The sequence below is a fragment of the Sturnira hondurensis genome, unplaced genomic scaffold (assembly GCF_014824575.4).
Source record: "Sturnira hondurensis isolate 20B ecotype Veracruz unplaced genomic scaffold, ASM1482457v3 Scaffold0006805, whole genome shotgun sequence".
NCBI lineage: Eukaryota > Metazoa > Chordata > Mammalia > Chiroptera > Phyllostomidae > Sturnira > Sturnira hondurensis.
This window is the reverse complement of record NW_028079436.1, coordinates 1,697,798-1,714,922: the sequence shown is the minus strand read 5'-3', so window position 1 is coordinate 1,714,922 and position 17,125 is coordinate 1,697,798. Positions and strand designations below refer to the sequence as shown.

The 17,125-nt window shown below is 47.8% G+C and overlaps 1 protein-coding gene across 1 annotated transcript; it reads left to right on the top strand.

Annotated features, from left to right (window-relative positions):
• Window positions 1-12,737: 12,737 nt before the first annotated feature.
• On the top strand, window positions 12,738-15,846 carry IL13 (interleukin 13). Its single transcript, XM_037050538.1, has 5 exons — window positions 12,738-12,894; window positions 13,882-14,093; window positions 15,018-15,071; window positions 15,256-15,360; window positions 15,703-15,846. Exons 1-5 carry the CDS (start codon window positions 12,738-12,740, stop codon window positions 15,823-15,825), a joined length of 651 nt encoding a protein of 216 aa, XP_036906433.1. The 3' UTR covers window positions 15,826-15,846.
• The last annotated feature ends 1,279 nt before the right edge of the window (window positions 15,847-17,125 follow it).

The window sequence follows — 17,125 nt, the reverse complement described above, 5'->3', positions numbered from 1 at the left end:
TGAAACTCTCCATCCTCAGGGTGAGTCTCTATCTGACCAGAGATGAGTTTGCTCAACAAACAGCCCCACCTGCAGTAGGCAATCAGTGGTGATTGGTTAACGCTGCAGCTGCCTGCAGCAAACAAGACAGTAAGAAACAACCTAGAGGAAAAAGTGGGGAAGGTTACGTCCATGAGGGATTTGACAAGCCTGCACATATTCCTGGGGATCTAGAAGTTTAGGTGTGTGTCAGAGGTTTGTGCATTCCCAGGAAAGACCTGCGAAGGCCCTAAGCGTTGACCTCTGGCTGACGTTGATACTTACACAAGAAGTGAAGGCTAAGGCACAGTTATAAACTGTCTGCAGTCGCACTGCAAACATGGCTGAACAATTTCTCTCCCTCTCTCTGTTCCCTTCCCACTCCCCCTCTCACACACAGCCCTTCAACAAAGGCTCGGAAACTTACTAGTTCAAGGCATTAAAAGAAATCTAATTATTAACATACCACTAAGTAAACCAAGACTTCAGTGATCACACCTGACAAAGAATACAGCTGTACTTCATTAGTCCATGGACGTCAATCCATAAATATCAGTAACAGCACTTACAGGGTAATCTGATTTTCAGAGTTGACATCCTATTACATCCAGTTTTCAATCAGAAATTATAAGACATGCAAAGAAAAAGGAATATATGGCCCATATGCAGATGAAGAAAAAAAAGCAGTCTGTAGAAATGGTCCCTGAAGAAGCCCAGATAAAGACTTCAAATCAGCTGTTGTAAATATGTTCAAGGAACTGAAGGAAACCATGTCTAAAAAATTAAGGATGAGAATGAGGTCTCACTAAACAGACTATCGTTAAGGAAATAGAAATTTAATTTTTAAAAAAGAACCAAATGCAAGTTAGGGAGTTGAAGAAAACAGTAATAAATAAAAAGTTACTTGAGCTCAACAGCAGATTTGGACTAACGCAAGAAAAAAAATCAGTGAACTTGAAAACAGCTCAATTGAAGTGATCCAGCATGAAGAACAGAAAAAAAGAATGAAGAGAAGTGAGCAGAGCCTCAGAGCCCTGTAAGGTGCTGTCAAGCATGGCCTCATACCAGGGATCCTGGACCCAGTGGGAATCCTGGAGGAGCAGAGAAAAGGGCAGGAAGAACACCTTAAGTACTACTGGCCAAAAACTTCCTGAGTCTTATAGAAAACATTCATTTTCATACCCTAGAAACTGAACTAACTCCAAGTAGAATATACTCAAGGAGATTGGGACTTAGCTGCATCATAGTCAAATTGCCAAAAAGCAAATGCAGGGAATCTTGGAAGTGGCAAGAGAAAGCAGTGAACCCTCAAAATTAACAGCTGCTTCCCCTTAGAAACAGTGGAGGCCAGAAGCCAGGGATGGCACACTAAAAGTGCTCAGTGAGAAAGAGTTGACAAAAATTCTATACCCAGTGAAACTATCCCCGAAAATGAGAAATGAACACATTTTGAGAGAAACAAAGACTGAGTTGATTTGTATGCAGCACTAGAGAAAATCCTTCCGGCAGAAATGAAAGGAAGTGACATAAATCTCCATGAGGAAATAAAGAGCTCCAGTAAATGGAACTGTGGGGGGACTTAAAAGTCCATTTTTATTTTGGTTTGTAATCCTGTTCTGTACAATTTAAAATATAACTGCATGAAGGGATTCTTTAAACACTGTATTTATGAGTTTGTAACATGCAAAGATGTAACTTATGACAATGGCACAAAGAAGAAGGGGAACCAATTTAGAGATACAGATCAATAGACTTACAGAGTTACCTGTTTTCACCTACGAGAATGTATATCCAAGAGGTAAGTCCTGTGCTATTTCTTTCATGCCTGGCACAAAGCAAGCACTTAATAAACATTTACTATATGAATGAGTTAACTTGTAATAGTTCTGTGAATTGTTTATAATTGTTTGTTTAAAACACATCTTCCCACCAAGCAGAATATTTACAAAGAGTGAGGTTCCACTTTCGGTTCAGGAATATGGTACTTATCACACATCCACTGACTCGAATGACAGCTATTATTGGGGTTGTTATCTGTGGTAGCTGGAATTTGGGGGGCTTATATTTTCTTTGCAAATCTCCATTTTACACAGTAACATTTTTGAATTATTTTTATTTTTATTTTTTATTATTTATTTTATTTATTCGTTTATTTTTAGAGAGAGGGGAAAGGAGAGAGAAAGAGAGGGAAACAACAATGTGTGGTTGCCTCGCACATGCCCCCACCTGGAGGCCTGGCCCACAACCCAGGCATATGCCCTGTGTGGGAATCGAACTGACGATCTTTTGGTTCGAAGGCTGGCACTCAATCCACTAAGCCACACCAGCCAGGGCTGAATAATTTTTAAAATGCATAATACTAACACTGGAGAATGCCCTTCATATATTTTAAGTGGAAAAAAAAAGATAAAAGCTATATAATGCATCATCCCACTTTTGTAATAGACTATGGATGTGCATAGAGAAAGGAGTGTTAATAGATGCTGAGGGTTATCAGTGTCAGGGCAAAGGGGCATGAGACTAGTAGTGTCTGCTTCTCTTTGCTTGTCTCTCATAAATTCTCCACACTGAAAACATACATCCCAAGTAATAACAGTGGAATGAACACATAAACTCCCACCTGATAACCCACTAAAATGATGGTAACTGGATGTTTAAAAGGTTTAAGCCCACCAACACGGAGACGGGGGCCATAGCCACGGTCCTCTGAGGGGTGGGGAGCAGATGGACGGTGGGCAGACTACGTGGCTGACCCAAGAACACAGAATCGTGAACCAGCCACAGAGAAGGCCTGCTCTGATGTACTCAGGGACTGGCAGAAGAACAAGCACCTCTGGGTAGGGAGTGGTGAAAGTTGAAACATGGTTTAAGAAGAGTTAGATCCCCATTTCCACCCTTCAAAGCTGAGTGACCCCACTGCAGCAGAAGATGGAAGTATTTTTTAATTCTTTGGAGAGTGTATCAGACCAAGAAACGCTGGGTGCGGCTGAGGGTGACCTAGTTGTGCCAAAATCAGGGCCCTGAGTGAGCAATTGACAGAGGCTGAGACCCCCCCCACAGCCAGCCGTCTACCCACCGTTGGCTGCCAAAATGCTCTCCCGGAAGCAGGGAGAAATTTTATTGGGGAAGCTGCCCACCTGCCAAAATTGCCCTACAGAAGCTGGCATGCAAAGGCCCCCCAATGAAACAACCAGGCAATGGCTCCAAAATTGTCCTTCAAAACCAAAGGAGAGCCCTGGCCAGTTTGGCTTAGATGGCAGCAGCAGCATTCCATAACCGAAGGTCTGTGGGTTCAGTTTCTGGTCAGGGCACATGCCTAGGTTGTGGGTCTGATCCCCAGTCCGGGCGCCTGAGGGAGCCAACCAATCGATGGTTCTCTCTCTCCTCCTCTCTCCCTTCCTCTCTAAAAACAATGAAAAAAAAAGTCCTCAAGTGAGGATTGAAAAAAAAAGGAAAAATAAACACTCTTAGTCAAACAAAAATCAAAGGAATCTATACCTAGTAGACTTGTAAGAAATGTTATAAGAAATTCTTGAGAGAGATTAAAAAAATGGTAAAACCCAGACATATATAAAGGAAGAACATTGGAGGAGTAATAAGTGATGATAAAATAAAAACATTTTTCTTGTTCTTAATTGATCTAACATAACAATTTGTTCAAAATAGTAACAGCAACAATGTATCCGATTATATATGTTTATATATATAATTTATACACACGTACATGAATAAGCATATAGCTTATGTGAAGCAAAATGAATGACAACAATGAAACAAGGAATGAAAGGGAGGAATTAGGATTATTTTGTTATTTTGAGGTACTTACACTACCCATGATATGTAGTGTTATTTGAAAATGAACTTTGATTAGTTGTAAGCATATATTGCCCACTCTAGGGCAACCACCCCCCCAAAAAAAGTAAAAAAGAACCAATATACTAACCAAGGAGAGAAAATGGAATCATGAAATGCTCAAAACTGAAAAAGCAGGAAAAGAGTGGAAGACAAGAACAGGAACAAAGAACAAGGGCAACAAATAGAAAACAGTGACAGTTATGTTAAGTATTAATTAACTATATCAATCACTTCAAACATTATGGGATAAATGCACCAATTAATTATAGATTGTCACAGCAAGTCCAGAAGTAAAAGCTCTTCCAGCCAAGATGGAGGTGTAGGTAGACACACCGTGCCTCCTTGCACAACCAAAAGAAGGACAACAAATTTAAAAACAACTAGAACTGACAGAAAATCAAACTGTATGGAAGTCCAACAACCAAGGAGTTAAAGAAGAAACGTTCATCCAGACAGATAGAAGGAGTGGAGATGGGCAGCCTAGGTGGAGAGGAGTCATGGCAAGGCAGCAATTGGAGGACTGGGGAGGGCAAGTTGGCAGGTTGTGGAACAGGCAGTCCCACAACCACATGCAGATAAACTGGGAGAAACAACTGGGGAGAAAAACAGACTGTGCAACTGAGGGTTCCAGTGTAGGAAAAGAAAGCCTAAGAATCTCTGACTGGAAAAATTTGTGGGGGTTGCAGTGGAGGGAGAAACTCCCAGCCTTACTGGAGAGTTCACTGGAAAGAACCACAGGGTCCTAGAATGTACACAAACCCATCCATCTGGGGAATCAGCACCTGAAGGGTCCAATTTGCTTGTGGGTATCAGAAGAAGTAACTGAAAGCTGGCAGAGAGCTGAACAAGAGGCACTGTTCCTTCTCAGACATCTCCCCCACATACAGCAACACAATGCAGCAATGTGGGTGGCCCCACCCTGGTGAATAGCTAAGGCTCCACCCCTTAATACATAACAGGCACACCAGGAGAAAATGAACAGATCAAGGCTCAAAAAAAAAAAATACAACTAAGCAATGAAGAGATGGCCAAGTTTTTAGGTGCAGAGTTCAAACTGGTAATCAGGATACTAACAGAATTGGTTGAGTATGGTCACAAAATAGAGGAAAAAGTGAAGGCTATGAAAAGTGAAATAAAGGGAAATGTACAGGGAACCAACAGTGATGGGAAGCATACTGGGACTCAAATCAATGGTTCAGAGCAGAAGGAAGAAATAAGAATTCAAAAAAGTGAGGAGAGTCTTACGAACCTCCAGGACAACTTTAAACATTCCAACGTCCAAATCATAGGGGTACCAGAGGAGAAGAGGAAGAGCGAGAAATTGAAAACTTATTTGAAAAAATAATGAAGGAGAACTTCCCTGATCTGGCAAAGGAAATAGACTTCCAGGAAGTCTGGGAAGCTCAGAAAGTCCCAAAGAAGTTGGACACAAGGAAGCACACACCAAGGCACATACATCATCATTACATTGCCCAAGATTAAAGACAAGGAGAGAATCTTAAAAGCAGCAAGAGAAAAGGAGACAGTTACTCACAAAGGAGTTCCCATAAGACTGTCAGCTGATTTCTCAAAAGAGACCTTGCAGGCAAGAAGGGACTGGAAAGAAGTATTCCAAGTCATGAAAGGCAAGGACTGACATCCAAGATTGATCTATCCTGCAAAGCTTTCATTCAGAATGGAAAGGCAGATAAAGTGCTTTCCAGATAAGGTCAAGTTCAAGGAGTTCATCCTCACCAAGACCTTATTGTATGAAATACTAAAGGGATTGATCTAAGAAAAAGATGATCAAAACTAGGAACAATAAAATGACAACAAACTCACAACTATCAACAACTGAACCTAAAAAAAACAATAATAAAACAAACTAAGCAAACAACTAAAACGGGAACAGTGCCACAGAAATAGAGATCACATGGAGAGTTATCAGCAGGGAGGGGGAAGAGAGAGAATGGGGGAAAAGATACAGGGAATAACAAGCATAAATGGTAGATACAAAATAGACAGGGGGAGGGTAAGAATAGTATAGGAAATGGAGAAGACAAAAACTATATGCACAACCCATGGACATGAAGTAAGGGGCAGGGGGTAGGGGTGCAGAATGCTGGTGGGAGGGGTTGTGCAGGGCAGAGGGAAATAAAGAGAAAAAAATGGAAAAACTATAATAGCATAGTCAAAATATATTTTTTAAGAAGGAAGTTTACCAGGACAGACCACCATTAGGGACCCTAAAACACACCTAACACAATTAGACAAATAAAAATCACACAATATTTGCTCTCAGACAACAGTGGAATTCAGCTAGGAATCAGTAACAGAAAGCTAGCAGGAAAATCCAAAAATATGTTGAGATTAAGCAAACTCTTCTAAATAATATGGGTTACAGAGGAAGTATTTAGATAAATAATATTTTGAACTGAAAATGAAGGCACAACTTGTCAAAATCTCTGGGATTTGGTGAAAGTGGGGCTTGGAAATTTATAGCATTGAATATATATTAGAAAAGAAGACAGACCTGAAACAAATTATCTAAGCTTCTACCTCAGAAACTAGGAAAAAAAGAACAAATTAAATTCAAAGCAAGTAGAAGAAAATAAATAAGAATTAGAGCATAAATCCATGAAATTGAAAAGAGGAAAGCAATAGAGAAAATTAGAGAAACCAAAAGGTGTTTTTTTTAAGATCAATAAAATCAATAAGCCTCTAACTAGGCTAAGAAAAAGAGAACAAAAATTTTAATAATGTAAATGAAATAGAGGCATCACTATAGATCCCATGGATATTAGAGGGATAATCAGGGAATACTATACATACTTTGAATACTCTGAACTATTCTATGCCTACAAATCTGATAACCCATTTGATATGGACCAATTATTTGAAAGACACAATCAGTCAAAACTTGCACAAGAAGAAACAAACAATCTGAATAGGTTTGGATCTATTAAATAAATTTATTAATAATTAAAGCACTAGGCTCTGATGGGTTCACTGATGATTTCTACCAAACATTTATGAAAGAAATTTTATCAATTCTTTACAATCTCTTTCAGAAGATGTAAGTAAAGAGAATACTTACTGACAAATTCCCTGAGACCAGCTTACCCTAATATTAAAACAGACAAACACATTATAAAATATAAAAGTGTAAATCCAATCTCTTCAGAATAGAGATGCAAAAATTCTCCACAAAATATTAGCAAATTAAACCCAACAATTTTAAGATGTTTTTTTCCCAGATATTCAAAGGTTGTTCAACATTTTAAAATCAGTTAATATAATCCATCACATCAACAGGCTAAAGAAATATCACATTATCACATTAATTGACAAAATCCATCACCCATTCATGATAAAAACTCTCAGTAAACTAAGAATAGAGGGCAGATTCCTCAACTTGATAAAGAATATCTGTAAAAAATCTACAGCCAACATCACACTTCATGGGTAGAAATGCAAAGTTTTCCCACAAAGATCAGGAATAAGGCAAAAATATCCCCTCTTACCACTGCTTTTCAACATTGTACTGGAAGTCTTAGCTAATGCAGTAAGACAAGAAAACGGAATAAAAGGGGTACAGACTAGGAGTGAAAAAATAAAACTGTCTTCGTTTGCCGATGACATGGTCATCTAAGTAGAAAACCTGAAAGAACTAGTAAAATACTCCTATAACTAATAAACTATTATAGCAGGGTACAGGATACAAGGCAATATACAGAAGCCAATCACCTTCCTATATACCAGCAATTAACAAGTGAAATTTGAAATTTAAAACAATACCAAGTACATTAGCATCACAAAATGAAGTATGTAGGTGTCCATCTGACAAAGTATGTCTACGAGAGCTCTACAAGGAGAACTACAAAACTCTGCTGACAGAAATGAAAGGACTAAATAAGTGGAGAAAGAGTCCATTGTTTGTGGACTATTAAATATATATTTAATATTTAAGTAGGAAGTAATTCCTACTTAACTAGTTAAGTAAGAATAGTTAAGTAGGAATAATATGTTAAGTAGGAAGATTTAACGTCGTCAAGGTGTCAGATCTTTCCACCTTGATTCCAATCAAAATTTCAGCAGGTTAGTTTGTAGATACTGACCAACTGAGTCTAAAGTTTTTATGGAGAGGCAAAAGAATAGCCAGCACAATACCGAAGGAGAAGAACAAAGCTGATGGCCTGACACTACCTGACTTGAAGACTCTATAAGGCTATAAGGCTCTTATCAGAAGAATGTGGCAATGGCAATGGCAAAAGAATGGACTGACTGATCAGTGGAGCAAAACAGAAGGCTCAGGAATAGACCCCCATAAATACAGTCAACCGATCTTTGACAGAGGAGCAAAGGCAATGCAATGGAACAAGGGTAATCTTTTCAACAAATGGTGCTGGAACATTCACACGTGAAAAAAATAAGTGTGGACACAGATTTACACCCTTCACAAAAAGTAAATGGATCACAGACCTAAGTGTCAAACTCAATACTATAAACTCTGGTAACACAGGAGAAAAGGTAGATGACTTTGGGTTTAGCAATGACTCTACCTGCACCACCAGGGACACGACCTCTGAAGGATATAATTGATACTCTGGACTTCATTAAAATTTAAACATTTCTGCTGTTCAAAAGACACTGCCAAGGGAATAAAGACAAGCAACAGCTAAGAAGAAAATACTTGCAAAAGATAAAGGCTTGTTATTCAATATATACCAACCCAAATTTTAGAAGGGCCACAGACTTTCACAGATATCTAACCATAAAAGATATACAGATGGCAAGTAAGCACTTGAGAAGATGCCTCACATCATATATGTCATCAGGGAAGTGGTGAGACACCTATTAGCATGGCCAAAATCCAAAACACTGACAACACTAAGTGCCGGTGAGGAAGTGGAGCAACAGGAAGTCTTAGTCATTTCTGGTGGGGTTGCAAAATGCTACAGCCACTTTGGAGGACAGTTTGACAACTTTCTATAAAAATAAACATACTCTTGCCAAATGACCCAGCAATCATGCTCCTAGGCATTTATGCAAATGAACTGAAAACCTACTTCCTCGAAAAGCTTGTGCACAGATGTCTATAGAAGCTTTATTCAGAATTGTCAATAGTTGGAAGCGACCAAGATGTCCTTCAGTTGGTGAATGAGTAAACTGTGATACATCCAGACAATGGAATAGTATTTGGTACTGAAAAAGAAATGAGCTCTCAAGCCATGGAATGACATAGGAGAAACTCGAGTGCATATTATTAAGTACATAAAAGGAGCCAATCTGAAAGGGCTGAATACTGGACTATTCCAACTATATGACATTCCGAAAAAGGCAAAACTATGGAGACATTAGTAAAAAGATCAGTGGTTTGTGGTTAGGAGGGAGGAAGGGATGGGTGGGTGGAACACAGAGGATTTTTAGGGCAGTGACGCTACTCCGTGTGACACCATAATCGTGGATTACATGTCATTATGCATCGTCCAAGCCCACAGAATGACAACCCCAGGGTGAGGCCTGATGTGAACTGTGGACTCTGGGTGGTGACCGTGGCAACACAGGTTCATCAGCTGTGACACGGGTACCCTCTGGTGGGGTGGCGATCATGGGGAGGCTGCGCGAGTGTGCGAGCAGGGGGCAGATAAGGACCCTATGATTATCCCCCCTCTTTGCTCTGAATCTAAAATTGCTCTAAAAATAAATCCTATTTTTAAGAATCTAAAATTGCTCTAAAAATAAATCCTATTTTTAAGAAAGTAGTGGCTTTCCCAAAGTTGAATAAATGATAACAGAAATTTTTATTTCTTTAAAGACAGACAATTTCCCAGAACATGTGTTCAGTTTGAGAGGGCCCACTGTGTGTCTGCCATGGTAGATGAAAACAGAATTACACCCAGAAACATCGCTACAAAATTTGGAACATGGGGACCAGGAAGGTCTCCCACACATTTCCAGAGAGAGAGTTAACAAAGGTCTGGGTCCCAAAGAGCTTTTGACTCTGAGCAACAACATTGGAACATGGCTGGCGGTAGCGCAGGCATGCAAGATTCTCAAAGAAAATTATTTCCTGCCTGAAATTCTGTGATTTGGGGGATGTGTCCCCCCAAGAAAGAGGAAGACCTGGAGTGCAGGGAAAAATAGAGGCCCCTCGGAGAGAGGTGAAAGGAATTCCGGGCCAGTGGTGACGGGAGACCTCAGGGTCGCAGCCATGCAGGAGGGTCAGCGGGCAGCTGTCCACGCCAGAGCAGTAAGCAGGCTTCGAGGGAGGGCGCCTTAGCAGGGTGAAACCGCGAGAACAACAACAGGTTCACCCAAATCTCTCGAGAGCAGATTTACAGAGGCAGCTGAGCATTTAGGATTGAGTCACTGAGGTGAACACAGAACACTAAGCAAGTGGGAAAACAAGACAATTTTTAATTCCAGAGGAAGAGAGTTTTGAGGGAAAATAGAAATAATCACAGTTAACCGTCTGTCAGCTGTAAATACATTAGCGTAAATAGTAGATGTCAACAAGGCTTTTGAGGGACCCCAATTATGACCTGTGTGTGTTGGCAGGATGGGAAAGGGGAGTAAATGGCCAACCAGACCACGAGAGTGGCTGCACCTGGGAAGCAAGACGTTTGCAAGCGTGGAAGGATAAATACCAAGAGAAACCATTAAAATTGTGGTTTTTCTCTTTTTAAGTCATTTTTAGAAGATCGTGTTTATGTATTTTTAGAGGGAGAAAGAGCAGGAGAGGAAGATGCACGTGTGACAGAGACATCTCTCGCAGGCCTGTGCCCTGACCGGGCATTGAACTGCTGACCTTCTGCTTTGTGGGAGGACCCGCAAGTCACCGAACCACACCCACCAGGGAAACCCGGTGGTTCTTCTGGAGAGGAGACGGGGCCAGGAGGGCATGCTGCGTGTCAGCAACAGGAGGGTCAGATTTGCCCCTACCGCACGCGGACTGACTGTTTTGTCGGTTTCGGGGGTGCAGCAGAAGACACCCCCTGCGATCAGAGGCAGAGAAGAGTTTACCACGTGTGGTGGCCTCCTACAGCGTGAGCACTTCTCACTGTGCTCCCTGAACTCCGCTTCTCGCAGGGTGGCCGTGAGAGCCGGCAGAAGCTGCAAGCACAGGGCACAGGGGAGGGAGCTTGGGGAACACGGGGGTTTAATGGTGGTCACCACGCCTGCCGTTTGCTGATTCAGAGGAAGGTGCTGTCTCCCAACAGCTGTTCGTGGTACAAACTTCTAAAAGATTCGAAGGAGCCAAGGACCACTGGTCCCTCACTCACAAGACGCATGACAATGCAAGAGAACAATGGAGTTTTTCTATTCATCATTATCCTCCTTGAATTGTTTCATTTTTAAAATTGGCATGCATGTATAACTTCAATAACAATTCAAATCTAATGAGTTAGATATTTTAAATTATTCGAACAACTCGCGGAGCTCCTACTCTCACTGGCAAGGCATCTTCTCTTTCCAACGGAGACCCAAAGTTGGAAAATGATTTTTTTGAAACCTTGCAAAGGTGGCTCGGCGCCAAGGGAAAGGTCGGTCGCAGCCCCAGCGGTCCCCCCGTGGGACCCTCCTGGGCCCTGGGCGCCGGGGCTGCACCTGTCAGACGCTGGCGCCGCGGCCCAGCCAGGGCTGCAGAAGAGGTGGCGCCAGGGGAGTCGAGTGTCCCGAGCAGCTCTTAGGAAGTTTGTGTCGATTACAGTTATGGGGTGTGAATGGCGCCCTGCAGAAAACCGAGAAACAGCAACATAAACCAGTCAGTTGGCGTGGGCGGCGGAGCCTTCCGCGACGCTGAGGGCCAGGGGGGTCTCCCAGCCACTTCTGATGGTGCAGCTCCCACGCCTGCGGCGGCAGGACAGGAAAAGGGGCGGACAGCTCGGCCTTGTCCCCCGACAGCGTCCTCTGCCCCAGGGGATCCCCGGCCGGTGCCTGCTGGCTGGTGTGCGCGCCGCCCCCTCTCCAGGGCGCAGGGGCACTGGAGCTCAGTGGGGCCCGCGTGTCCAGCCTGGCCCTGGGCTGCCTGGCGCGGGACCCATCCTGTCCACCTTCGCCGGCCCCTCGCTTGGCCTTCGACCTGTTTGGTGGACCAGCAGTCGGGGCCCCGCGCCCTGCAGCTTCGCCCCGAGGCTGATCTGTGCCCTCCCCCCCTCCCCCGGGGCACCGGCCACCGCCGGAGGCCACCGAGGAGGGCCGGCCTCGGGGCAGAGCCCGCTTATCCTCCCCATCTCCCATTACATAAGGCCGCGCCTCTATCTCCGCGGGGCATCTCGACCGCCATGGCGGGGCCAGTGCAGGTTCTCCCACGCTCGGGCGCCTGGTTTCGCTGGTCCTGGGCATCAGGGAGGCGTTGACTCATCTTGGCGCAGGGCTGCGAGACTGGGGCAGCCTGCGGTGGTTCCCCCCACTACCCCCAATCCGAGACCCAGGCAGATGCCCTTGGCCCGGTTCTACAGATCGCGACCCTGAGGCCCACAGAGGGTCGCACAGCCAGAAGCAGCACATGGGCACTGGGGGCGTGGGCGGGGGGCACGAGGGCCAGGTGCTAGCCTGGGAACTCGGGGCCTGCAGTTGGGTGGGGAGCTGAGGGTCTGGCCAGAGTGGAAGGGGGAACAGTGCTACAGGTGGGCGTGCCGGGCGGAGGCGCGGGGGTGTTGGGGAGCAGCTGAGGCTGGGCGCAGGCAGACAGCTCCAGCGCGCCCCCACCCAAGGCCCCCACCCAAGGCCCTTTGGTGGAGTTGAGCTCCCCTGGAGGGTGGCAGAGGGAGGCTAAGCTAGCCGGCAGAGGGGGGCCTGCGGGGTGGGGGTGGGGGCAGTCACTTAGAGGAGGAAGTGGGTGAGGGGGAGCGAGCTTGACATCAGCACCCAATAGGCAGATGCCCCCGCTGTCTGTCGTGGGTGTTCCTGGAAGACTTCTAGAGAAAGGAGGGGAGAGCAGGAAGACAGAGTTCCCCCACAGGGGGCAAGCAGTTCCCCCACCGGGTGCAATCCGCCAAGCGGACCCAGGAGGGCCCCATTCTGCAGACCAGAACCGTGAGGTCCCCAGAGGGCATGGGGTTGGGTTGCCAGAGACCGGTGGGCGAAGGTGGCCGCCCCAGGTCTCAGCAGCACCGGGTCCACCTCCCACTGACCTGGCACAGGAAGGGTTTCCCAGCAAGATGGACCCACAAGGAAGGCCTGGGCCAGGCTCCTCTAATCAGGCGGCCTGGGCTCCATGTTACCATCAAAGCTACATTGAAAAGGAAAGGTCCCTGCCCTGGCTGGGTGGCTCCATCGGTTGGAGCCTCCTCCTGTACACCGAAAGGCTGCAGGTTCAATCCCCAGTACACCCACACAGAGGAGGCAACCGATCAATGTTTCTCTTCCCCTCCCTATCTCTCTGTCTAAATTCAATGAACATATCCTTGGATGAGGACTTTAAAAAAAAAGAAAAAACACAGGAAAGGAAATGTCCTAGGAGGATCCCTGAATCTGACTGGATCTTTTAGCAGAGACCCAGGAATCTGAATGTCTATACACCTTCCAACAGGAGACCTCTGGGCAGCGGGGTTGGCCAAAAGATGTGAACTGCAATCTGTTCCTTTTTCCATTTGGACCTTGTCTCCAAAGCCAGTATTCCTATGATAATGCAAGAGACCAGGTCATTGAAAATATAAAACACCCAATTTCCCAAATCTGGTGGACTCGGGTCACGGCACTGACCGTCCGGCACATACGGTGACCCCAGCCAGTCTGAGGGCAGCGGCTGGGCCAGCTGCCAGGCAGGACCGCTGGAGCTCCCACGGCCGGGCTGAGGCCAGGCCCCCCTTGAGGCTTCTCCCTGGAGGAAGCCCCTCCAGATCTAGGAAACTGCCCACACCCCTCTCAATATTAAGTCCACAACAAATCAAACGCTTTCCTTTATGTGGCGCTGGATTTTCCACAAAGTTAAAATCAAAATGAGTAAAGATGTGGTTTCCAGATAGTACCTGACAGAGCGGAGACCAGGGGTGAAGCGTCATCACTTGGGCCTATAAAAAGCCGCCACAAAAGACCGAGGCCACAAACTCTCAGCCCAGGCCAGCCTTCGTGTCTGCTCCTGGCTCCTCCCGCTGGCTCTGGGCTCCATGGCGCTCTGGTTGACCTTGGTCATCGCTCTCACCAGCTTTGGCGGTCTCGCCTCCCCAGGCCCTGTGCCACCCTCCTTCACGGCCTTCAAGGAGCTCATTGAGGAGCTGGCCAACATCACCAAGGTGAGTGCCCCCTGGCCGGGATCCCAGCTCTGAGGGTGCCGGGTGGTTGACGTTTTATTAATTCCAGCAATACTGGTCCAGGCCTGGGCCTGGAAGGCTGCGTCTAGTGCTTAGATGCCTGTGGGTCAGGAAGAGGCCCCATGGCCCAGGGACAGGTCACAGGGGAGGGAGAGGAGCCAGACTGGGGGTGTAGCAATACAAGTGGACAGACCCATGAAGGGCTCCTGCAGAGCCGCAGTGAGCGCCTACTCAGCCGTTGCTGAACAGAGAAAAGCGAAGGGCCAGCGTGAGATTAGAACCATTTGGCATTTGCCAATGGGATTTGAATGCAGCAGCCATGGGGCATTGTCCATAGCATCCTAGCTAAGCCCGATCTTACGGAAGGGCCCATGAGTAGGGTCAGCGCCCAGCCATGTGCCAGCCTGGTGCTGGTATCTCATTTCATTGCGAAATGAAAGCCGCCGCTTAAGACCGGTGTGAGGACCCATTTTACCCACCGAGCCTGCGTGAGATTAATTCACGAAAACCAGATTCAGACCAGGCCTGGCCGACACCAGGGTGCCCCTGCTCGGAGCCGCGGTGTCCCCCTCCTACCATCAGGCAGGGTGCTCATTCCCCACGTCCCCCCTCCCGCACCTGACTGGGGCCCTGCTGACTGGCCTGGCGCCTCTGTCCTCCTGCCCTGGCTGTGGTGAGTGGCGGTGGCGCAGAAGGCGTGTCCCTTTAGCAGTTGGGTCATTCAGTTTTTCTCTCCTGGCTCGAAGACCCCTGGAGAGTGGGCCTCCCTGAGAGGGAATGAGGTTCAGGGACCCTGAGGGCCAGGCCTGCCTCTGGGGAACATGGGGTGCTGGTGGGGCCTGGCCCCTTGGGGAGCAGGCCCGGGACCCCGCTTGCACTCGGCTCACTGTCCTCTTGCTCCCCCAGGACTCCCTCTGCAATGGCAGCATGGTGTGGCATGTCAACCTGACGGCTGGCTCGGTAAGGACCCCTTGCACCCCGGGACCCCAAGGCTGGGGCTTGTCTCCTCAGAGCCTGGCTCACAGGCCTGGGGCTTGCAAGCAGGCGTGAAGAGCCACTCTCTCCCCTGCCGCCACTCTGCCCCCTCACTCCTGCAACCTCCCTGAAGCAGCAGGGCCTGACCCCCGCCTCCTCCTCCCTGCAGTACTGTGCCGCCCTGGACTCACTGATGAATGTCTCTGAGTGCCGTGCCATCCAGAAGACCCAGAGGTTGCTGAGCAGATTCTGCCCTCTCAAGCCCTCAGCTAGGGTAAGGCCCTGGCCCCAGCCCCCTCCCTGAACCCTGCACCCTGCACCCTCTGGCCAGCCCCAGGAGCTGCAGGGGACCTGGCTGAGCATCTGAACCATGTGTCCACCTGGCGACGTGGGGTCCACTGTGGCAGCAGGGATGCGGCCTTTGGGGTCTCAGGGACCTGGGTGTGAGGGAGGGCCCCTGACTCCTGCCACCTCTTTAAAATGAGAGTGACATTTACCACCTCATGGGGCCTTCGCAGAGGACCCAGCGTGCCCGACCCTGGGAAGCCCCAGCCCAGGCTGGTTGCCCTGGCCCTGGCACCATCCCGCTAACACGCAGACCTGTCTGTCCCTGCAGCAGGGCCTCAAGCCGCCCATCCAAGACACCAAAGTCGAAGTGATCCAGTTTGCCAAAGACCTGCTCCGCCACCTGAGGAAAATGGTGCGCGACGGAGTGCCCAGCCGAAGGCCGGAGCCCTGAACGCTGGCATCGCGGTCCGCGAGGCTGGCCCTGACCGTTCATCTTTGTTTCAGATGGTGGAAATACCCTGGGGAGACGGGGCGGGTGGGGTAGGGAGGGTTTCCTTAGCTTAGACCTCAGCCTGCGCTGCCTGCCTGCAGCCCTGCCCGACCTTGGTGCCCGGGCAGGGGCCCCGAGCCTGGGGAGGAGGGGACAAACATTGCCCGTGTCACCTCCCCGCCCCCTGCCGCCACCCCCCCCCCCCCAGCCAGCTGGAGCATTACAGCCTGGCCCAGCCCTGGGGGCGGGGTGGGGGGTGGGGGGTGGGTGGAGACGTGCTTCTCAGAGGGGCAAGCAAGGCAGCACACAGCTCAGGCCCATCTCTTCTTAGCCTTATTTATTACTATGTATTATTTAAACAAGTGTGTTTGTCTGTGCCGGGGAGAGGGAGGGACCGACACTGCGGGGACCAGGAGCCACGGGCGTGGAAACTGGGGCTCCAGCATTAAAGCAGCGGACGGACCATCCCCGGGACCAAGTGCCGTGTACGAAATTCTGCTACCTCACCTGGCCGTGGGCCGAGGCTCTGGTCCACCTGCCAGCCAGCCGCCGGCCCTCAGCCAAGGAGTAATTTATTGTTTTTTCTTGTATTTAAAATTAAGTATTAAAATATGTTATTGGGGTTAATAATATATACAGGAACAACCAAGAACACTGCCTGTGGTATGTGTGGATTGGGGGGAGCGGTCACTGAGTATATTTTATCACTGACTTTGTCAAACTGGACGCCAGAATAAAGAGGATGACGAGAGGTCTCGAGGTGTTTGCCTTCTATTTCGACCTTTGGGAGCACTAGCCTGTGCTCCCAAGATTCCCTGGGGCGCCTCTGGAGGCAATGGAGGAGGGGGCCTCAGGTGGAGTTGGGGGGAGTGAGGGACAAGACCTGGGCAGAAAGACAGGGAGCAAGCCCTGGGGGAGGGAGGCCCTGGCCTGGGGGAAGTCCCGCTGCCCCCCCACACACACAAGGAGCAGCGTGGAAGCTGGGGCCAGAGTGTGAGTTCGTTCGAGAAGGACATCTGGGGCAGACAGAGACCTCAGAAGCCATCTCATGATCCCAGATCTTGGTGAGCGGCCAGCCTACACCTGGCACCACCCACACCCCCTGTGTCACTCTCATAACCTGTCTGACCTCAGAGAAAGGTGAGGAGCAAAGCCAGGATCTGACCCCCAAACTCACTCCTGCTCCACTTAACAACCCTGACTCCCTCTGTCCAAGTGCCATCTGACCTGAATGCATGACCTTTATAATATTGTCATATGC

Excerpts from the sequence above, each read along its gene's own strand:
- IL13 (XM_037050538.1), top strand. The coding sequence starts at position 12,738 with ATGCCCCCGCTGTCTGTCGTGGGTGTTCCTGGAAGACTTCTAGAGAAA. Across the intron at positions 12,895-13,881 it reads CCATTCTGCAGACCAGAACC|CCGCCACAAAAGACCGAGGC; the intron begins GTGAGGTCCCCA and ends GCCTATAAAAAG. Across the intron at positions 14,094-15,017 it reads AGCTGGCCAACATCACCAAG|GACTCCCTCTGCAATGGCAG; the intron begins GTGAGTGCCCCC and ends TTGCTCCCCCAG.